The sequence below is a fragment of the Uloborus diversus genome, chromosome 10, assembly GCF_026930045.1.
Source record: "Uloborus diversus isolate 005 chromosome 10, Udiv.v.3.1, whole genome shotgun sequence".
NCBI lineage: Eukaryota > Metazoa > Arthropoda > Arachnida > Araneae > Uloboridae > Uloborus > Uloborus diversus.
Genome location: NC_072740.1, coordinates 39151058 through 39175493, shown reverse-complemented (window position 1 = coordinate 39175493; position 24436 = coordinate 39151058). Strand labels below are relative to the sequence as shown.

Sequence of the window (24436 nt, the reverse complement as noted above, 5' to 3'; positions counted from 1 at the left end):
TCCTAAAATGTCTGATTTTTCAAGTTCTTCTTTGCACATGCCCCAATGAAATTCATTAGCAATTGCTCTCTTAGCAAACTCCATCTTCTACAATTCTCAACCCTTTTTCTAGGAAATCTCTAGTCCAAACCACATTCCTCATTTATTGTTCCTTGCAAGAGCAGCTGCTTCTTCAGGAGGGGGGGGGGGGCGAGCCGATTTTCAAGCTCCCTCAATTTTCTCAACTGGTTTTAGTCAGAGGACGAGATTATTGGTCACTCGTGCGTTTGCTCTGATTTTTAGTTTAATTTCCACTGCGGATAATCGTGTGAACTAGGTAGAAATCATCATGGCCAGGCGAAATAAAGGCAAAGCATTTTCTGTTGAAGAAAATGTGCAATTATTTCGCAAATTAGAAAGTGGCGAAACCTAATCCTCACTTTGCAAAAAATTTTCGCTCTCAAAATCTACTGTAGCCACTATTTGGCAGAACCGTGATGCAATTGTTTCTGCCTATGAAACAAACATAAACGGCTGTAAAAAAATGCGAAAAGCAGTAAGGGAAAATGTAGACGAAGCGTTATTTAAGTGGTTCACTCTGCAGAGGAACAGAAATGTACCGATAATGGGAGCCATTCTGCAGACAAGGGCAAATGAATTTGCCGAACATTTTAATGAAAAAGAGTTTGTCTGTTCTAACGGGTGGTTGGATAGATTCAAGAAACGGCACAACATAACGAGTGGAAAAGTTGTGGGTGAAGCTGCAAGTGTGTGCTCTTCTGATGTGAAGGATTGGATGCAAAATGTGTGGCCGGACATCATTCGAGATTACGACGAAAAGGATATTTTTAACGCCGACGAAGCGGGCTTATTTTATAAGCTGACTCCAAATCAAACATTGAAGTTCAAAGGTGAAAAATGTGTCGGCGGAAAACACTCCAACACACGGATAACCACTTATTTGTGCTAACATGACTGGCTCTGAAAAACGAAAGTTGATGGTTATTGGAAAATCGAATAAACCCAGGTGCTTTAAGAACGTGAAGAAACTCTCTCTAGTTTATAAATCAAACAAAATATCTTGGGTCCATTTCTGCTGCAAAAGCAGCTGTAAATATTTTGAACAATTGTTTTGCGACTGAAAACAGTGACAAACATATTGTGAATTCTTTTGCAGTAGTTGAGAAAAAAATTGATATGTATATAAAATCCAAAAGTTTTCAACCGAAAATAACGTCTTTCTTCCATGCTACTGATAAATAAAAAAAAGTAAAATTTTAATTTGCTTATTATTGAGTAAAATATAGTTACTAGTTATTTCTAAAACTTAATTTTATTACCCTAACTACTAATTAAGTCATTGTGCAATTATGATGATTATTATTGTAAAATATTACTGAATTTTGACTATTTTTTGGAAAATCGGATGTAGCGAACCCCTGGTTATAGCGATCTCTCAAGTCGGTCCGTTGAGGGTTCGTTATAGCGGGGTTTGACTGTACTATGAAACGGTGATTCATCATCCCAATAATGTTCGCGGGTCGCCTCACTAGCTTCGTAGTCTGATCAATTTTAAAATCTGCCCTTTTTTCTGAATTCTGAAAGCAGTTCGTACGAGGGGGGACCCAAAAGAAACCAGACTAATGGTGCGATGCCAATCCTAGATGTATTATAGAGTGTTCTCCAGCTAGATGGCTTAAGTAGAGAACTTCACAAACCAGCTGTGCAAGTGGCGTCAGTTTAATTAATAACGTTTGATCGTAGGGTTGGTTTTCTCAGGTGCTGTTTCTTTCCGCCTGCGAAATCATTATGGCAGATTTGAAAGAACTAACTGTAAACTTGAAGTTTTGCTTCTCCTGCTTGAAAAGTCGGCAATGGAATAGCTTACCAAATGTTTCAACAAGCTTTCAAGACCGATGCTATGAGCCGTACACAAGTTTTCGAATGGTTTGGGCGCTTTAAACGGGGGGGGGTAGCATGAATGTTGAAGATCATGCTCGTTCTGAGTGCCCTTCAACGTCTCGAAATGATGAAAACGTTGAAAAAAATCTGCCAAAAAGTCAACGAGAGTCTTCGTTTTACGATTGACGAAACTTAAGAAGAAACAAGAGTGAATTAGAGCTAGCTAGGGCGATGGGAATTATGGTTCCTTCACCCCATGATAACGCTCTCGTACACACAACCTTCACTATTAACAGCTAATTAGCCTCTCAGGGGTGCCCAGTCGTTCTTCGACCCCCGTATTCGCCAGACCTAGCTCCCTGTGATCATTTTTTGTTCCCGAGGATGAAAAAAAATCTGAAAGTGAAGCGTTTTGATGATGTAGAGGCTGTAAAAACAGTTTCGCAACGGGCACTGGACATGGTCAAAGTTTAAGAGTTCCAGGGGAGTTTCTAATAGTGGAAAAAAAGAATTAACAAGTGTATTGCATCTAAGAGTGAACACTTTGAAGGAGACAAAAAAAATTTGTGAATAAACTAATATATAAATATTTTAGACAAAAAAACCGGTTATTTTTGGGTCCCCCCCTCGTATAATCAGCAATTCGGTTAGTTGGAGTTCTACTGTAGCTGCGATTCGGCACAACAAACTTAATTAGATACATCAATTAGTAGCATCTCAGTATTCCAGAATTCGTTGTAGCGGATGCCTAGCTAATCCAAAAAAAAAAAAAGAGAGTTAATAATTGAGGAAATGGAAAATAATTTAGCAGTCTTTTATTAATAATGTTAATCGTTCGTTATATCGTCGCCTCAGAGCAACAGTAAGACATCTAATCCTAGAAACAATACTAAGCTATCGAGCTACTGTTGCTGTGAGGCGACGATATGTGACGCACGATTTAAGTTGAATTGACTTACTTGAAAGCTTTTCCTCGAAAATGCATAGTTGTTGCCCATCGTTTTTACTACTATATCTTTTCAATTTCTAGGATCAAAGCGGTCCTATATTTCCTATAAATCCTACATTTTTATAAAACGGTAAATACCGTCCTATATTTCCTATAAATCCTATATTTGCCAAAATAACCTATATTTTTGGTACCCCAGGAACTACTTTTCAAATTTCCCAATTATGGGACACTCTCATCATCCATTAGTCGCTATTATGACGTGTGATGCATTGTTTTGACTGACCACTTGATGGGAACAATTTCCGTGTAATTGCATAAATATATGAATGAGGTAGATGTTCATGAGAATGTAATAGAAAAGCTCCATTTATACCTGTTGGGGTTTTCTGTAAAGCTGCGTATCTTCATTTGACGAAATTTCTAAAGGTTCATCTTGCTTTTATTCGTGGCCAAGCATCGGTGGATAGAAACAATTCCGTAAAGAAGAGAGTTATAACAAAAATGATATACCAAGCAAGAGTTAGGACACTATTGTTGAAAAATAAAAGACTCAGTAAAGAACTAAGCAGAAAATGTAGATCTAAATAAAGAAATGATTCATTATTACAAAACAGCACCTTCTGGAGAGTAAAAAGAAAGAAAAATTAAAAGAAATAAAAAAAAAATCATTTGAAGACATGCTGGAAGGCTTTAAGGAAAACATTTCACCGACTCTGGCCATGATAGATAAAATTAAAATTAGGACTTAAATGTTAATGCGTGACTGATATTGAGACAGGTTAATAGACGATGGAAATAAAAGGATGAAAGTTTATTCAGAAAGAGATAAACGGTTTTATTTCATTTGTTTCTGTATAAGTTTCAAATTTTGAACTGAAATCAAGGCTTTTTTCCAATACAGAAGACCGAATCGCAAACGATCTCAATTTGTTGAAACATGTCATTTATGCAATGCGAAATAACCAAATAAGCTTTAGCACTTTTTTTATTTTTTAAAAATCCCTATAATTGGAACCGGGTTTTTTAGTCCTCTGTACTTTGCGATACAAGTAACACTTTTTCAAAAGTAGGGGAGTGTGGGGCAAAGTGAAATGGTTAAGATGACTAAGTTATTTCAAAATGTACAAATCGGAAATTTGTTTTGAAAATTACTATACATAAAGAAAGAACATTGTATTTTATAATAAACCTTGCGTTGAAACAACATTTTTTATTTTTGGCAGTAAATTTGAGTCTTCAAAAAAAAAGAAAAAAAAATTGAACAAATTTCACTTTTTTTCCATGGGACAAAGTGAAAAACAAAATATTTTTCTAATGAAATATTTCCTATTTGACTACAAAACATCTTTTGATAAAAAGAATCAGTAAATAAAAGGTTGACTGAATAAATGAAAAGATAATGAAACAATAAACAAATAATTAAATTAATAAATCAATTGTCATATGAAGAAAAATAAATGAGCGAGTAAAAGAATGAATGAATAAGAAAATAAGTGAATGAATGAATAAATAAGTGAATTTCTAAATGAAGGAATGTAAATGAATTTATTAAAAAATGAAAACATAAGTTATTTATATTAAATGATTGAGTGAGTAAATGAAACGAGTTATTTCACTTTGCCCCGTATGTACTTGACCAATTGCACAATTTATTTAAAATACAAATAAGCTCAATATTAACTAAATATTTGCTGCATTGAATGTTAGGAAGTCTGAATTAATATTTCAAATGATAATAACAAGAATTTTTATAGTAACAAAAATAATTTTTGACTTACAACAAAATATTACAATATGAGTATCAGTTTTTTAAAACTGCCTGTATTACCAAATTTTTCAATCTTCGGCGGCATTTTTTTCCTGACTGGAATAGACGAAATAAGGTACTATATAGGTAAAATAATACCAGACAAGTAGAGCTAAAAGCAGAGTAAATATTTCACTATTTCACTTTTCCCCATGTTCCCCTAAGTAAAATTAATTAGCTTTCTATTTCGTCCGTTTAATCCATATTTCCACGAATCCGGATGGATGTGGATCTATTGCACGTACATTTTTTTTTTTGTTTTGTTTCTAGATCGTTGGTTTTTCTTAATGCTTACCTTTCTCATCTGATCATAAAAGTTTGAAGTAGTGTTTTCTTATTGCAAATTGGTTTTCTATTAACCCGAGATTGCTCGCGCAGGGTATGACATACCCACCTCTTCGCTTTCAATCAAATTTCTCCCCACCTTCTTTTTGGAAGTAGACGATTCCTTGAGTAGATGACCCATAGGTCATAACCTTGAAGGGGTAGAAACGGTGGGTACATTCGAAAATTAGTTTTTTTGGAATTGACTTCTACGGGTGTATAATACCCTGCGCGATTATTTCTGCTTCAGTTCTGAACTAAAGCATACACAATGCTTCCAAAAGACTTAAAATTAAAACTAGGATCTAGTGAAGACATTGCATCCCCTGCTAAAAAAGCAAAGTCAGCGTACAAAAGCTGTACTGAAAGTCTCAATATACAAGACAAAAACCAAATTTGTGTGTGTAAAATGTGACAAAAACGTTGCATGGACCATATGGCATGCATTTGCAAAAAAAATGTAGAAATTGAATGCAAGTTTTTCAAGAAAGTATTTTATAATTATACTCTTTTCTCTTGTTTGCATTTTCAACTTTTTTGAAAAAAAATTGAACTCGAAAATACTAGAAAACCTCCTCGGTTATGAGATACCTTGCGCAAGCACTCCCTTTCGTTTTGGCCGCGCGAGCAATCTCGGGTTAATTAGTTCATATTACGCTTTCGCATGCAGAAACATGCTCCATTACTTGGAAAAAACTTCAAACGTTTTTTGAAGCCAAGATCGTGAATGATGAAATTTTTCGGGCTATGAGTAATTCTAGAAAAACAATAACTCAAGAATGAGACAAAAACACAGCTCAATACACGTTAACTAACTTTTTAGGTGCTCTACAAAAATAAAAACCAAACAATGCAAAGTGGTATGATTTTTTCAACGAACCCGTTTTTTACGAGCACTTGGTAATAACGAGCGAATATTGCGAGCTCTTCACGTTTATCATAAACAATTTCGGTAGAGATGGAAATTAATGCACTGCTGATTAGTTAATTTACCGACGCAGGCATAGAGAAGGGGCGAAACCCTCGAAGTACACCTTCGAAGGCAGTGTAAGTGACAACGGGCTACTTTGTCACACAGGTACTTTGTCGCAAGTTAAATTTTCAAAAATTTGGACGGCGAAGGGAGAATTTACAACTAACCTTAGCTGCCCAAGGTTTCTGCCACGTTGCAGAGACAGTCTCAGACACGTCGTGTGCCTGTGAGCTTGACTACGAATGTTTTATTGTTATTAAGTGCTCAAAGTAACTTTTTTAGTTTGTATTTGGCATTTTGTTACTCTGCCACTATCGATTGAAGTTATACGAATATTATTTTATCTTAATCCTTAGTTACTTAGCTATATATTTATGCATTTGCGTAAAAGTTCTGTTACATTTTAGTTACTGAAACCGTTACAAAAACAAAACAAATTCACGCGGAGCACTTTTTTGCAAGTATGAATACAATGTACGAGAAACTCACGAGAAATATGGACATGGCTTCGTCTTCTACGTTTGTGAAAATTGTGCCGGAGATGAGGATGATTCAAATTTTAAGTGGCTTAGCCTGTGTTACTGGGCTACTGAGTAACATGTCACTTAATTGTATGATTGCAGCATAATAAGCAATTTTCGATTATGTAATTAATTATAAATATAACATTTTATTTGAATAATGTAAGAAACATAATTTAGAAAGATGTTAACGGTATAACTAAGTGTTTCTTTAAACTAACATGTGACAAAGTATCCATACCCTGTGACCAAGTACCCTGCAATGAGGTCCTTTGTCATACTTGAAGTGCTTAAGGAAAAGCAAATTAACTCATACTAAGACATTTACTAGAAAGCTGATTATTTTACTTAACTTGTACAAAGGTATGCACCACTTATTTACACATTTCTTTTGACTCAAATACTAACCGAAATTTGGTAAAATCATCACAAGTGAAAATTGTGATAAAGTACCCCTCTCTCCCCTGCACCAATCCGCTATAGAAGGACTGGACGAGCCGCCGTAAGCGGAGAGAGGCGGAAGGCGACAAGGGGCGAAGCCCCCAAAGTACAACGCCAAAGGCGATGTACACCAACCAGCCGCAGGCGTGTTGTACGAGCCGCCGTAAGCGACTAACTTGATGTCCTTAACGGCTAGTATAATTATAATATTGGTTTGTTTCTCTGCACCAGAAGTTGAAATCTAAAGGTACATTAGTGTGTTGTTAAGAATCTTTTTGCAATTATATTTCCTTGTTTTCTTCATAGCCCTGCCTGTCCCCGAGCGGAACAGGAAAAGGCTGAACGTCGAACCGAGTCCCCAAAACATCAGCCGAAAGGATGTGCGATGGACACTGCCGAGTTTCGGAAGAGAGGTCGAGAGATGGTCGATTATATCGCCGATTATCTCGAATCGATATCACAGCGAAGGGTCACTCCAAATGTCGAGCCAGGATATCTGAGAAATCTGATTCCTAGCGCTGCACCCAAGCAAGGGGAAGACTGGGGTGACATCATAAAAGATGTCGAAAGGTACATCATGCCTGGGGTGAGTGTCCATGCAAGTTTTGCATGGCTTTTCATCCTGATGAAAAAAATTCAGTGAAGCTTTTTCTTTCTTTTTTTCTTGGTCATCTTCACTGAAAATTGAGGTTTGAAAATAGTTTTTTTCAAATGTTCTTGCTTTTCTGAAATTGTCATAAAATGTCTCCATGCAAATAAAATTAATGCATGTGATATAAATCTATATAGTTTTGGTTATGTATTTGTATTTTTATGTGAAACTTTCAATGATGATTTATTTTGCAATACTCTCTTGGTAGATGGCTGTGTATTATTGGAGACAATTTTTTCTATTTAGCTTCATTTTGTATATGCTAGTACAGCAATAATTCCTTTTTTATGCTTAATCATTAAGTCAAAAATACTCTTGTGTGTGTAAAATATGTATATATATATTTTAATAGATGTAATACAATCAATCATATATCTACATTTATTTAAGCATGTTTTTTATACTCATTATTATTAATATTTAAACATATTTGATCTCTGGGTATGAAATTGTACATCACCTTAGATCTTCTAAGAGCATTGATATAATAGGGAAAACTAGGGTACTGTAAACGTGGGCTACTTTGACCCTAGGGTCCTTCTTTGACCCAAATTGAGAAAAATATATAACATTCTCTGTCAATCTTTAGGAAGCAATTTTTAGACATATTTTGACATAATCCGATACAGAGCATCCCCAAGCACTCAATAATTCATACCAAGCAGTTCGATAGCTCTACTCAAGAAACAACACTTGTGGTTCCACGTTCCTTGTGGTCATTTGTGTCTTCATAACTTCTCAAATCTTTTCATGTAGAAGTAGTTCTACATCAACTAAGAGTTAGTTACGTACCGATTTATGAACACTGTTTAATACTTTATGTAGTAGTATTGTCGAACTTTTCATTTCTGTTAAGGATTTTATTTAAAAATTTCACAACAGCACATCTCCTAACATCAAAATTACAACCTACTTTGGCACAACATAAAAACTTTAAAAAATTCGTCAGAGGTATTTTGAAAAGAAAAGAAAAGCCAAAAGTAAAGCTTCAAACAGGGAAAACACAAGAAAAAACCTTAAATTCTCAGCAATGAATAAAGAAAGCAATTACAGACTACATAGCCTTCATTACGGATGATGAAGAGGAACTAAAAGTTTTAGCAGGTTTAGAAAAAGTTGACCCAGTTACGTCTACTTCTTACAAATTTTGTAAAATTTGTGGGAAAGTTGACGAAATTTTGTTGTTGTAGAATGGAATGGGCTCAGGTTTCTAAGGATAGCTGTTAATGTGAGAAAAGAAGCAACAAATGTTGAGAGTATGGAATGCACCACCAAGTTTTGGAAGTGGTCTACAATTTAGGATCCTTTGTTTTTCGAATGTGTTCTGTTAATAAAATTATTCAACCTCCAGAACTAATGAAAAGATGACTGTTATCCTAAGTATCCAAACACATTAAAAAATAATAATAATAATTTTGTTTAAAACAAATATGTATGACTCAAACTTATTTCAAAAAAAGTGTTTCTTTCAAATAAATAGTTTTTCGTATGAACACATGCCTTTCGTTAACTTAATTCTACAATGATTTTAAATAGGGAAAACCACTTTGGGCAAAAGTAACCCAAACGCAAGGGTAACATTGGCCCAAATAAAAAACAATCATAAAAAGTAATAATATTTGAGAACAAAATGATCATTATTCAAAAATTAAATTAAGAGAAGTGTAGGTGTGTAAAAAGTTTCCACAGCTTGGAAATACGAATAGTTACAAAATTATTGAGCGAAAAGTTCCAAAATGTGGACCAAAGTAGTCCGTGTTTACGGTACTTTCCTTTCGTTTTTTATTAATAAGGAGCTTGCGTTAACTTAAACGATTATATTTTCTGCGAATAATTTCAAATACAGTGAAGCACTGTTTATACGTTTCTGAAGGGACTGCATGAAAAAATCGTACAAATGAAAAAACGTATAATAGGCATAGGTTAATGTGTATTAGACTCTGCAGGGACCAAATTAAAAAACGTATATTTGATTTAAAAAACGTATAAAAGAGAAACGTATTAACGGTGCTTCACTGTATCTTTAAAAATATCCTTTTTATAGCGAAACAGGAAAAAGAAAAACATTTTATTTTCTTGTCATGCTTACTAGTTTTGACGTTGCTTCAGCAGAAAAGATCAAGATTCGTGGTAAAATTAAAATTGTCGTTATCAAAAATCTTTTTACAAAACCCTTTTGATTTGTTGATATTGAATGTTTTTAAATATTATGTTTTAAACTTCGATTATGTCGTTTTCTCTTATATGTAACAAGTATTGATTATAGTCATATAGAGAAGCATTTTATGTTTTATATGAGACTATGATAGATCTCATATTTTTTGGTGAATTTGTGGCAGTAGTTTTCTGAGTAAAGGGTGATTTTGAAAAGGAATGAGCCACTGATTGCTTGCTATGCATATATAAATTAAAACAAAAAAATTTCTTTATGGTATTTTAGTTTCTTATCATTCAAATTGATTCTGGACAAATGATAAAATAAGGAACCATATGTAAATGAAATATGTATTTTTTGAAAGTACAGTGAAAGTACTTAGTACAGTATGTTCCTAATTTTGAGAAGTAAAGTTCAAGTGCTAAAGGTAAGATACATGGCTTATTGCTGAATTTCTATTAGCAATAATCCCTTTCCTGGTGCTCCTTTGATTGATATCATAAAAATATCAGTAATATTATAAAGGTGAGTTTTGCCTACTATTTTTTAGCTTTTTTTACGTAGTCAAAGAAAACAGCAGAGTCTCCTCTTTGGTTTGTATGGTTTTTAAATGGACTCTGGTTGTAAGTTGTTATTAATTGCAGTATTGTGAATTAGTGTTTGAATATCGTTCTTTCTATATCCATATATTTATAAGAATAAAAAACAATACATCTGAGAACATTTTGCCTTTTATATATATATATATATATATATATATATATATATATGAAGGGCATCAAGAATGTAATATGCCACATGATGTGAATTTTCAGTAGGCCAATTTCCAACTTTTGTAGTTTTTTATATTTAAATATTTAAATATTTGTAGAATTTTTCAAAGATATTATACATTCTATGTTCCGCAAAACTAACACCAGATATGTTTTTCTCCGAATGACATAATCCATTGTCACGTATATTTCAGGTTTAATTATGAGAAACAAAAATTTTGATCGAAAAGTCACTCCTTGTGGCTTGTCACATTTCTGCCCCGAGCTCTTCATATGTTTAAGGTTGTTCGTATGAGAGTTTCAACTTCTTAAGGTTAAATGATGAATAACTAGTTAATATTTTAAAATTTAATCATTTGTTTTTCCAGAAAATATTTATTCGCGTATTAGTATCACATAGTGAAAACTTGGTTTGACTTGAAAGCATCATAAATCATATAAATAAAGTAAAAAAGTACAAAACATACACACACACATACAAATATTATATATATTTATATTAAAGATAGTAGGGGATTCTTAAAGTTTTAGAGAATGATCCATAATCGCTAATCTCCATCATTTTTCTTCCTCTGTATTTGACAAGGTGCCATAGTGCCAAATACAGATGGATTCGTTCATTTGAAAAAAGTAACGAGTAAACACGAACGAGAAAAAGTAACATCTGCGAGAGTTACTCCCGTAAATTGGGAAAGTTTCATACCATCAATAACCCTTTTGATGAAAATCAGCTAAAATTAGCTAATGGTGAATTAGCTGAAAATGTTTTGGTTCAAGTTTAATCAAAAAATATTTCATTTAGGTTTAGGCGTATAAAGCAATTATGCTTCGTTTTGTAAGATATTACTCGATGGCTAAATGGTAAAATATCGCTTTTTCCTTTTTATACACCGTAGATTGATTCCTGCTTGGCACAAGTTTAAATAAATACATTTTATCTCATAAAAAGGAAACAAATAAATAAAACTTAAGTGGTGTCAGAAAATTATCAAAATTGATTTTAAAAAAAGGTTACCGAACACCGTTCTCAAAAACAGCGTTTCTCAACCTTTTTTGACCCCCGGACTGGCAAAAACTTTTGAAGTAGTCCGCGAACCGGTGAGGTTTTTTTTTCTTTTTTACCTTTAAAAAAATGATAAAAACATTCCACTTGCTCACCATTTAAATTTTAATAAAAAAAATTCGGAACGGAAAGGACGTTCCTTTTTTTCGTTTCTTACAAAATGAAAAAAAAAAAAAAAACTCTCATGCCATTCAAAGCACGTCAAAAAGGGTTTTGGACCGGTGAAGTTTTTTTTAGAAAAAATAAATGAATAAATAAATAAAACTTTACGTGGTGTTAAGGAACTGCCACAAAAAACACGTGTTTAGATAAGTAATCTTTGCAACAACTAGGGGGCGCTGCCCCCTGCTCGCTGCCGCTCATAAACCCCCGAAGATTGCTTCGCATTCTTCTTTGGTTCGCGGAGATTAAAAGCGCCTATTAAGAAGAATCATATTCAAAAATTTAAATTCACGTTAGTTATCTGAAAGATATAATTGGCTTGAAAGAATAAAAGCATTTATATAATTTTTTAAATATTTTTTTGATACTCAATAGTATTAGAATTCACTAATATTTAAATTTCATAATTTCGCTTATTTAGTCACTCCCCTTACTAACTGTGGAGAAATTATTTTATAAATTAGTTCATATCAATATAATCGGAGGGAGAGTTGAATATAGAATTTAAGGAGATGCACTTCTTTCCTAATCCCCCCCCCCTCCTTGCAATGGTCGTGAAAGTAAGATCACAGCATGCTACTATGTTTTAAGGTGACGAACTATAAAATTATAAATACTAATTTCAGTGAAAAAATAGTCTTCTTTTTCTGCATTAAATGAATAGAAAACTGTAAGGATTTTTTTCCTCGCACCATTCTTACGAATGAGCTTTTGCTGCAGCATGCGGGTATTTATTTCTTTAGTATTAATTTAACAAAGTTAAGTCAAAAATCGGGAAAATATCGAGATTTTTGATTTTTTTTCGGGAAGAAAAAATTTCGGAAATTTTATCCCACGACATTGGTTTATTCCCCAAATTAGAACCTCGTTTTTGTACAAAATTGCTCGGCTAACACGATAATATACTCGTATACGGTAATTATTTCCATTTAAGAGCGTAAAATTCTGAACAAAGTAATTGTTTGATATGTGTTTGACATGATGGGAAAATATCCGTAGTGACCCGAAATTCGGCATGTTTTGAAATCCAAAATAATTGTTGGTCTCGTTGATACCCGATTTCGGGACCTATGCTCTTACTTACTTTTAATTACGCAATAAAAAGTCTCCTTTTTTCTGAAAAACATCGGCCATACACCGGCATTTAGATGTTTTTCATGGCCGATGGGCCGATGTTTTCACCAAGTTTGCATCGGATGCCAATGCCGATGGCTAAAGTTTTGAACCATCGGTGCCGATACATCGGCGCGACTGATGCATCTGTCGAGTTCTACTCTCAAATAGGTGAGTTTCAAAAATTACGGAACGCGTGGTTGTAGAGTTTGTTTCCATCAACCCCATGTTTCTTTTTATAGCTACAAATAATTGGTTAGGATGTACCCTAACTGGCCCTACATCATTTGGTTCGTGCAATTGGGAAAATGAATAATTGTCCCCCTCCCCTTTTTTTACCGTAAAACAGACACTTTTGCTATTAAGAATGCTCAAGTATGGCATTACCGAGCAGCTTTGAGATAGTTAAGAGAAGAAATATCATCATGAGGTCGACATTTTTTTTCCATTTGAAGTAGATGGTCTTCAATTAAATAGCTGCCCATCTGAGGTTTATCTTTCCTGATTTAAGCGAGTAAAATGATCTTCTTTGATACAAAATATTTTACATTGTCTATGTAGACCATGTTATTATACACTTTCCAGAATTATTTACTTTCCAGTTCAACAAAGCAAATAATTTTTACCCAAATGAAGCATCATCACCATAATTGGCTTGATAGCCCGTTGTGGGTCTTGGCCTTCTTTAGTAGATCCCGCCAGGCAGGGCCGCGCCGTCCCTATGTGCAAGGTCGTGCGGCGCACAACGGCGCCAGAGCCAAAAAGGCACTGAGCGCTACCGATCCAAATGCTCCAAATGAATTGGAAAAAAAACCTCAAACCAAAGAAATTAAAATTGAATTCTTCATTACATCTAAAGGTGGCGGTGAAATTATACTGTTCATTGAAACAATTAATCGGTCTCGCTGAGAATCTAAAAGGAAAAATTATTGCCTTGTTGTATCTCAACATGTTGTTCAAAAGCGCAAACGTTCGCACTGAAAATACTTGATGCTAACTAATGCACACATTAGCATTTTTCTTTCTAATGTGGAGCTCCGCATGTTATTTCGGTATGTGTATAGTACACAAGGTTGAGCATACGAGACTCAAGAAGTTTGCTATGCCCCATTTTGCTTCTTGCGGTGAATATCTTGTGTTAAAATTTGTGCAATTGTAATCTTTTTTGTAATTTTGAATTCATGGTAATTCCACTGCTTCGTGTTATCGTATTTTATATATATATATATATATAAAAAAAGAAAATATACGGTAAGAACATTTGCCTATTATTTAGATGTGTGTAATATTTATATATTATATTGTAGACAATAATTTAGGTTAACTTTTAGTCTAGAAAAGTGACGACTTGAACATAATTACACAATTTTCCTCCCCCTTCTTTTATTTAATTATTCGTGTATTAAATTTAAAAAAACAAAACTTTGGAGAGACTCTGTATTTGTTTTAGATATTAAATTCAATGCTTTTTGTAACGGTACCGTGTTTTAGAATTTTTGATTTTACCGGAAATGTGGTGACTTCAGTTTCAGATTTTAAGGGGGAATATCCTCTACTTCAATTTAGAAATTTATTCACTACTCTGTTGTCATTTTTGACAGGCACAAAACGTTGAATAATAATTTATCAATTTGAGATTATAGAGATATTTAGAGCGGCATTAACTTTAATATTTAAAATATTTTCTTTTTCCAAAAACGCATTAGCATATCAATGGCAGAGTTCGTCAAACCGGGCCTAGCCCGAAAAAACCTGCCCTTTTTTTTTTTTTCAGGCAGGCATACTTGAAAAAATCCACTATCTGCGTAAAGTGAGTTTCACAATTTTCTACATTTTGAAACATTTACTTCAGAAACAAACTAAACATTGATCAATACGAAGCCCAGAAATAGACATCTTGCTTTTTCTGGACAATATATCAAATATTAGAAATTTAAGTCGCATAACAGCCGCTTCCCATTTTTTAAAAAAAAAATTTGAAGTACTTATTAGACTAAGAAAGCAATAATTATTTCAATAAAATTCCAAGATTATTATTTTTTTTTAATTGTGGGGCAAAATGCTTTGGACTAACTGATACTGGCTATCTCTTTTTTTAATAGCAGCTCAATGCGAGGTTTCCAAGAGAAAAAGTTAATGTTCAAAAGTCAATTTCGATCGCCAATCCCTTATATCTGCTCTCTCTCGAAATAATTTTGAGATATGAAATAAAAACGTACAATGTGGTCCAAAATTAAAAATTTACAAGTTGTTTTTCTTTTGATAAATTATGTGCCAAACGTATTTTTTCCCATATTACATTTGTCTACAAAACCTCACCCCACGTGTTAACTATATTTTGTTCGAATATTTTATATCAAAAAAGATCATTTTACTCGCTTGAATCAGGAAAGATAGCTGCCTCATATGGGCAGCTATTTGATCGAAGATCATCTACTTCTTCAAATGGAAGAAAAAATGTCGACCTCGTGAAGATATTTCTTCTCTTAACTATCTCAAAGCTGCTCGGTAATGCCATATTTGAGCATTCTTAATAGCAAAAGTGTACTGCTTTACGGTAAAAAAGGGAGAGGGACAATTATTCCTTTTCCCACTTGCACTGCTCTACAACCACGCGTTCTGTAAAGGCGCTCAAAAGACATTTACACGACGCCGCCGATCAGGCTGGGCGTTGGCCTGCCGCCAGGCTGTCCTCCTCTTTACCGTTGACCCTCAGTTTTTGAATTTAACGATATCAAAATCAGTATCCACACAGTCCACCCATCTCTCTTCTTGGTTCTGAATTGCATCTTCGCCGCCAATTTCCACTGTTATTAATACCACCAAAAATAGTTCGTAGCACTTTCCTTTTTAAGATTGTCAACATTACCCAAATGAAGCATTTAGGTGATATTTTAAAAAATGCATCAAGTAAATTATTTTATTTTTAACTATATATTTTTATAGTTTAAATTCAGTATTTTTGAACTTAACGCGATGAAAGTCGTCATGAAAGTTTGTGACGTCATGAAAGTTTCATGACGTGAGTGACGTCATGAAAATTTCGTCACTCACATGAATAAGCATTGCGTGCATATTGAGGTTCTAATTTTATTCTTTTTGTCAATAATTAGTAGTAATTCCTACTATGGTAACAAAAACAGTGACAACAATCCTATCGAAACAAAAAAGCACTTACATATCAGAAATCACTCTAAGATTCAAGAAGAAGAAAAGAAGAAAGAAAGATAAAGGAAATGAATGAAACATTTTAAATTAAAAGAGAATGTTTAAGACGTTCTTATAACAACAAAGATGAATGTTTGAAAGATTCAAGCTTCCAAACAAATCACTCTAGGATAAAAGTTAGAGATGATAAGTTTTTATTTATATTACTGGCATTTGAATGATCACTGGTATACGTTAGGATTGAGAAACTGAAATATTTTATTGGAGGAACAATCATTGTTATGAACAAGCAAGCAAGATTTTAAAATAAATTTTAAGCCTACGTATAATTTTTTTTCTACTGATAAAAGTCATTTAAGTGCATGTAAGTTTATTAATTGCTTTTTCAAAATCCTTATTCAGCCGTTCCATGGAAAACGATAATTTCGTCCAGCACGTGACGCTTCATATATTTCATTTGAAATAATAATTTAAAAGGGAAATGTGTTAAAAATTGTATTGCTTAACAAGTTACAAACGAATGTGTGATTCCTTAAGTGGAAGATTTCGTCATTACTTTTTTAAGTAATTTTTTAAATAAAATATATCAACCGTCACTTTGCGGGAAAAAATGACTATTTTTTGTGGCCCGTGACGCGTGAATTAAAATTTAAACAACAAAATTGTGCAAAAAAATTTGTAACTATGTCAGGAATTTCTTGTATCTAATGTAAAAACTAAAAAAAAAATTGCTTACCCTTGTTTAATTAAGATATTAAGATATCACAAAATGGTAATAAAATTTAAGCGTCTTTTTGTCCCGCACGTGACGGTGGAATGACCCTATTGTTCAAGTTATACAAATACAAATACAAATGTGACGACCAGCAACAGGCTCTTGGCCCAGCTAGGCTGGTCCTAGTCAATTTATTTGTCTCAATGAAGATCAATGGCCCTCTTAAAGCTGTCCACCCCCTTGCTCATTACCACCTCTTCCGGTAAGCTGCTCCAAGTGCCAACACAAACCTACTAAAGTAGTAGTTTTTCCTTATTTCCAGTTGAACCACTACGAGAATACTTAAAATACACCGCCAGCTCAGTTATTCCATCCGAGGACTGCAGTTTCGTGCTTTTTAGCACTCATCAGCCCGGAATAGGAATCACATGAGCTGGAGGTGAAAAACCTCTTAATGGAGCCAAGAGAGCCAAACAAACTGGTAGCTAATGCAGAATTAGCAAACCAGATGAGCGACCGCAGCAATGGTGCGGTTCAACTCAAAGATTGATGGCAAAGCTAAGGTATTTTGTAGTAAGTTACCCTTTTAAGTATTTCTGCCTTAGTCCTGGCTTTAGGGCGGTAACTTACTACAAAATACACTACGAAGAATGCTAAAAGTGGAAAAGGATAAGGATTCATTTGACATTGATCCCAGAAAATATTTAACCTGTCTATTTTGGACGATTTGCTTCCCTGAAAAACTTCATCTGTACTGACGTTTCCCTAGCATTCGGATACGAAGAAACATAATTATCTTCAGAGCAACTTGGTGTGCCCTAAACATGTGTCACATTCGCTCTTCAAATGAACTTCTACGACGAAAGATTAAACCCCAGAACCTTTCAATTCCAAATGGCTAAACACAACGTTCTCATGGGGGAGTATGAGGACTTCGATGTTTGCATCAGTTAATTTCTAAGAATTATCATCATCTTCCCTTTATCATGTTTTCCCTTCTCAAGCCATAAGTGGCAATAAGCATTCGCGATAGTTTTCCATATTTCATGAGAACTGATAATAGGGTTTAAAAAACGTGGCGTTTAGTGATACAGTAATCTGCTTGTTTCTAAGATTGAAAAGAGAACCATTTTGAAAGAAAATATTTGGAGTTATGTAATAACTATCCTGACTTTTATGAATTCTTTCTAAAATCACTTAAAACTCCATATTAATAAAACTTGACGTCATCTGAAAGAAGAGTGAGTTTTTCAGTGTAAATTTTATGTATGCTTTAGCTTTTAGTGAAAAGTAAAGGAATCTAAAGGGAAAAAAATCTCGGAAAATTGACCCTCAGTAAATATGTTGAAAATCGAAAGAAATCAGCAAAAGTGTCATAAAATTGACAAATGGTGGCTGGAAAACAGCAACCCGGTTCGTTCACTGCAAGTATAAGTTCCCGTAAAATAAGGTTGAGATGTTCGATTGTTGAAATGTGGCAACAATTCATAAAAGTTTTGTTATATCTACTGCGGATGTATAACTCATGTGTTCATCACTATCCTCGTAAATAATAAGCATTTTATTTATCATATTATGTCCTACTTTTGAATTCAGAAATTTTACAAGACATGTAAACAGATGAAATAATTAAATTTTCATTTTCTTTTTTCAGGTAACACATTGGCAGCATCCCAGATTCCACGCCTACTTTCCAGCTGGCAATGCATATCCTTCAATACTTGCAGACATGCTGTCAGATGCAATTGGTTGCGTAGGTTTCTCATGGGTATGATATTCTTTCAGAAAGTGCAATTTTGTGTTTACGAGAAAAGGTCACCCACATGTGTAATTCATGATTTTAAAAGAAACTGCATGTTGTTTACAGTTGTAAACATATGCAATTATTTAAAACAATACGAACATTCTATATCATTGTTACAACATAATTTTTTTTAGTCACATATATTTTTTGTAAAGAACTTGTTTTAGAAAATTTTTCGATAATATTAGTATTGACTAACTGTATCTCTCATGTTTCTCCAAATAAAACCATTTTTTGAAGCAAAGTTTGAAATAACAATAATTTCTACTTCAAAAGAGTATTACCATTAAACATGGTTATAAAGCTTTAAAAAAAAAAAAAAAAAAAAAAAAAAAAAACAGTCCTTCAATTTATCAAGTTGATTATTTTCGGAAGTTAACAACTTTTTTCATAAAAATGCTGTTTTTTGCATTGAAATTTATGGAACATTACTAACTTTGATATTACAGCGTTTTAATGGAGTTTTCTTCATTTCTTAAGTTCTTTTTTTGGTTGACGATTACTAGTTCCTAGGTTTCTCTCGTACACTACGTTTAAAGATTACATGATGTTTCATTTTCTAAAATACTGCAATGTTTATAGACAAAAACTTAATAAAGAATTTTTTTGAGGTATAAAATCAGGTCGATGTTTTTTGCAAATTGCACTTAAATCTTAAAAAACTCCATTTTATCTTTTTTATTCAGCAATATGTAATTTAACGTACTTTAAGCAAGTTGAGCAACAAATTAAAGTAACTTTTTATCGTAAAATAAGAAATAACAAAGTCAAAAAGTACAAATTGCAGATTACTGCAGACACGTGTTTCGGCGTTACAAGGAACGCATTTTTCAATGAAAAAGAAATGAGCTTATGGATGAGAAGACGTCGATGTCGAAGCCCATTTCTTTTGCATTGAAAAAGTCTTTCCTTGTAACACCGAAACACGTGTCTTCAGTAATCTGCAGTTTGTCGTTGTTATTTCTAATTTTACTTTTTAGCACAAAGGTGTTTATTTATCTTATTTATCTTAACGTTTTATCGTTTTTAACCAACAACATGTTCATTTACTTATTTTAAGTATGTTATATAATTAGAAATTAAGCAAGGCAATTTTTATAGTTTTCATTCAACGTCCGACTTTTTTTTTTCCTGTTTTACGAATGTAAACGTTAGTGTTAAGTGTTAAGAATTTAAAAATATGTCTATATTTTTTATTCAACAACACGTAATTCAACTAATTCTGAGCAACGTAATGGAAGGGGGAAAAAATTCCCGTGATGCTGTTATGTTTCAAATCATAACAAAATGTTAAATTTATCTGCAAAAAAAATTGTATTTAGAGTTTTAAATATTTTTAATTTGAGTGCAAATTTTTTTTAGTTTTTATGTTTATGCGAAATTGTAAAGGAATTAAAGTTGAAATTTTATTATTCTATGCTTGAAGTCATTAAAACTTTTGCAATAATATCATTTATAATTTTTTAATAACTGACTGTGCTTATAATATTTTATCCTATGAGGAGCATACCTTTTATTATTTTCCAGGCTGCAAGTCCAGCATGTACAGAATTAGAAACAATTATGCTAGATTGGTTAGGTAAGTAGTTTTTAGTGGCGTAGCGTGAGTCAAGGAGCAGAAACCGCTGTGATGTAATTCAAGCAAAGCATTAATAACATAATGTAATGTATAATGTAATGTAATAATTACTCATTCATAGATATGCAGCTTTGGCTGTAAAAAAATTTTAGTAATTCAAAGTGTTAAGTATTATTTTTTTCATCACATTAAAGTGAGATGCATGCAACGAATATAATCTCAAACAAATATTCACAACGAAAATACTCTGAAAATTTTTAAAGGACGCAAAAAGAAAAAAAAAAAAAAAAAAAATTGAAACCCAGCAGACTTCTCCCATTCTAAAATTATGCAACGAATTTGTGCGGCAGTGTATGAGCAGAAATGTCAGTTATGCATGACGAGTTGCGCAAAGCTGTTTATTCCGATTTAGATTTGCGGAAGGTGTAAGTAATTACTGTTGTTTCTCTCTTTCTGTATATCTATATATATAGGTATACTCCAGCTGACATTTTACAGTAAAAGTTTAGTCTACTATTCATTTTAAAAGCTAGCAACAGATTGAGGAAACAAAAAAGGTTTTTGATCATCTTTCATTGTAAACAGCTGGGAATAAATATAAATTACAGAAATAAGTTAACGAGCTATGTAGAATTTATTTTTATATTTTCGTGAATGTATCTCTTATACCCATGGAGATAGAAGCATTTCTTTCAAAAATACAATTTATTTTAAAGGGTTTCGGCTTTTAACGAGTAGAGGTTTCCATCAAACGTTACTAAACTTTTGGAATATTTAGAGGCATATAAGAGAAATGTAATAATTAAATTTGAAGTTAAAATATTGAAAATTTGACGAAATATGAACGTGTAAAACAATTAGTTTTCACTGTGCATGCGCGAAAGCTAGCAATATATACCCTTCATAATCCAAAGCCCAGATGCCAGATCCAAGCCCCAGCTGCAACTTATAAAAAATTCCACCTTGATATCTTTAAAATTTGAAAAGTTATTAGCGATCTAATGAGCCGAATTGCAATAATTCTTGAATAGACGACGAATGGTAAGGGGTTGTTAGCAAACCGGCAACTTTTTCCTGTTATCGGGCAGAAAGATTTATAATAAAAACGGATTATTTGCGAACGATCCCTCACGACTCGTCGTCTATCCAAGAATTATTGAAATTTAGTTTATTAGATCGCTGAAAACATTTTAAATTTTAAAGATATCGAAGTGGAATTTTTTAATGAGTTGCAGTTTTTATCTGGACTTTGAATTATGAAGGTTATAAATTGCTATCTTTCGCATATGCGTAAAGAAAAATTAATTGCTTTAAACGTTCATATTTCATTAAATTTTTAATCTTTAAGTTTCAAATTCCATTATTATGTTTCTCTTGTATGCTGTTAAATTTTCTGAAAGTTTAATAACGGTAGACGGAAAACTTTGCGTAATAGGAGCCGAAAACCCTCAAATTAAATATGTATTGTTGAAAGAAGTGTTTATATCTTCGTGAGTATAACAAATACTTTCACGAAATTATGAAAATAAATTCTGAATAGTTAGTTAACTTATTTCTAAAATTTAATGCCTATTCTCAGCTATTTACAATGTAGGATGATCAAAAACCTATTTTTGTTTCCCCAATTTGTTGCTGATCCCCTAAATAAATAGTAGATCCAATTTTCATTGGAAAACGACAACTGGAGTATACTTTTTATGTGAAAAGAAATGCAGGATAATGAAAAAATGCAATTGGTATCTCATTTCTCGAGAAATCCGTCCTCGAGTGGTCCAATACTCGTTGTCATGGGTGTTGGGTTTAACCTGCAAGACCTCTATTTTTGCAACCGTTAGTCCTAGATGTATACTTTCAATTGCAAAAATGTTCAAAATCACACGCGGAGTTAAGATATTGAAAGTTTGAAGCGAAAATAAAAATAAGTCAAAAAATACAAAATTTAATTTTTTATACGGGCCCTAGGTCCCCTAACTTTCCCTAGGGAAATAATCTCCATTGAAAAATATTGCTAATACAAAAAACTTGACATTTGTGCTACCAAACCTCAAGGAGATATTAGAGCTCAAAGTTTATAGGGCCATACTTTAGATAAGATTGGAACTTATCGCCTTTTGAGAAGAATGACAGGATGTCTTAGTAAAAAAACAATGTATTTTTTCATTGCTATTCCGAAGTAAATGCAAATGTTAGGCCATGATGCGCAAAAGCACATTACAAAACCTCAAAAAATTTGAAAAAACACTCTATGCACACATATAGTTTTCAACTCTTGTTAACTGCTATATTTCCCCCAAAAGGTGTTATTGACGGCGAGTGAAAAGTGGTGTAAGTCACAAAATGCTGCGTTTCATATCTCGCAGAATATTGGTCGTACTGATGTCAAACTTTTTCAGTTGGAATTATTTTTCAATGGAGATCATTTCCCTAAGCATAAGTTAGGGGATCTAAGACCCGTATAAAAAGTTACACTTTTTTTGTCTCATTTTTATTTTCGCTTCAAACATTCAACATCTTAGCTCTGCATCTGATTCTGTAAATTTTTACAATTAGAAGTATGTATCTAGGACTAACGGTTGCGAAAATAGAGTTCTTGTAGGTTAAAACGGAACACCATGTATATATAGGGGAGACCGGGGATAGTTGGCGAACTTTTTAAAGTTTATTTTTTTAAAGATTGTAAATCAAGTAGAAAATGTTCTTTTTTTTTTAATTTTTTTTTATTGCTTGGATAATGTGTATGGTATCAGCAATAAAGTCGTATTTTTGTTTTGACATTACTATGCGTTGTCTATTTTTTACATAATTTTTTGTGAACCTTCGCAGAGTTCGCACACTTGCCCCGTCACGGGGTAAATTGGCGAGCCGTATGGGGTAAGTTAGCGAATTGAGAAAAATTCATAATAGACACAGAAAATTTTACATAAAACCTCATTAATGCTTTAAATAAGCAAGAAAAACTTACCAATGAATGAAAAAAAAGCGAAATTAGTATTATAATTGCTTTAAAATTAGGTATGTTACACCATATGAAAGGTTTAACTGATTTTAGAAGTAAATGCTGAAAAATGTAAACATTACTTGGAATGAATTATTATATTTGCCTCCGTTCTTCTTTTTCAATGTTTCTTTTGGGTTTACATTTCGTTTTTCTTGGATTCAGAGATTTCTTGCATGTTTTGGGGACTTTTTGTGATGATTTGCGTTTTTCTGCAAAGATTCTTTCTTCCTCGAGCCTTTTTGACTGGAGTATTAAAGAGTATTGCTGTACACTTCTTTCGTTTCCATCCTATTTTGACCTGACCCTCTCCAGCTTTAGGATAAAGTCATATATGATCTGGAGTAATGTTCAGAGACATATGTGGGTTTAGCTGAGACAAAGCGCTATCTTCAGTAAGAAACTCTAAATCTGAATTATTGAATGAAGTAGCAATTGAATCTGCTCTAGGACAGGTACATTCAGTTTTAGTACTTTCTTCCAACAAGGTTGCTGCTGGGTCAAACAGATTCACTCATAGATCCAGGAGATAGGGAGTCTGGCCGATCAGTGATATAACTTGGCATGAAGTCACAGTCCTGAAAAATGTTTGAATTGCAGGGAAACACACCAGTTCTTTTGAAACCACTAATAATATTTATGGGGCTTGCTTCTTATGGAAAAGCAACTGTTACCACCGTTGCACAATGCTGCGCTGTTACGATCGAAGTGGACAAAAGTTGTGCTTGACAATATTTTCCCAAAGATATTAATGAAAAAATGGATCTTATTCACCTTCTATGATGCCTTACCTACTAAATGGAATATAAAAAGTTAATAAAAATTGTCGATGTGTCCTCAACACAAAAGACGAACCAACTAAATTAAACTTGCTTCACTGATAGAGAAATGTGATCTGCCAGTTGTTCAAACATGATTTCTATCTTTTGTTTTTATGATATCGGATTAAAAGCTCCAATTCCATTTCACTAAGATCACTGTGAAAGCATTAATAAAATAAAACCATTTGAAAAAAAAGTTGCATTTTCCACTTTTGTCCATAGGCTGCCGCACTGTGCGTTGGTACGTCGTAAATCGTCCATTAGCTTTCCTGAAATATTCACCATCCAAGAATCACAGGCGGAACTAACATAATTTTTTCAATTGGCCATGTAGATTCTTATTAAGAGGCAGCAACTTATGGATACAATGTGGCGGGAAAGTGTGTAGTGTTATTATTATTTTTAGTAGTGTAGTAGTTTCCTTACTTTAATCAAGCCCTTCTATTGACGTGGGAGTCGTAAATGTCTAGTAAGAGAATCAGAAGTTTTTCTTTAAACATCTAGTGTTTTTAGCAAAATCTTTTAAGAAACCTGGAA

The 24436-nt window shown here is 33.2% G+C and overlaps 1 protein-coding gene across 1 annotated transcript in view; it reads left to right on the top strand.

The window, feature by feature from the left end:
* The first annotated feature begins 7284 nt into the window (after positions 1-7284).
* LOC129231199 (tyrosine decarboxylase-like) overlaps positions 7285-24436 on the top strand; it is a 57031-nt gene continuing 39879 nt past the window's right edge. Inside the window, exons 1-3 of the mRNA XM_054865447.1 lie at positions 7285-7485; positions 18355-18468; positions 20032-20083. Coding sequence (XP_054721422.1) covers positions 7285-7485; positions 18355-18468; positions 20032-20083 — 367 coding nt within the window. The remainder of the gene's footprint in view (positions 7486-18354; positions 18469-20031; positions 20084-24436) is intronic.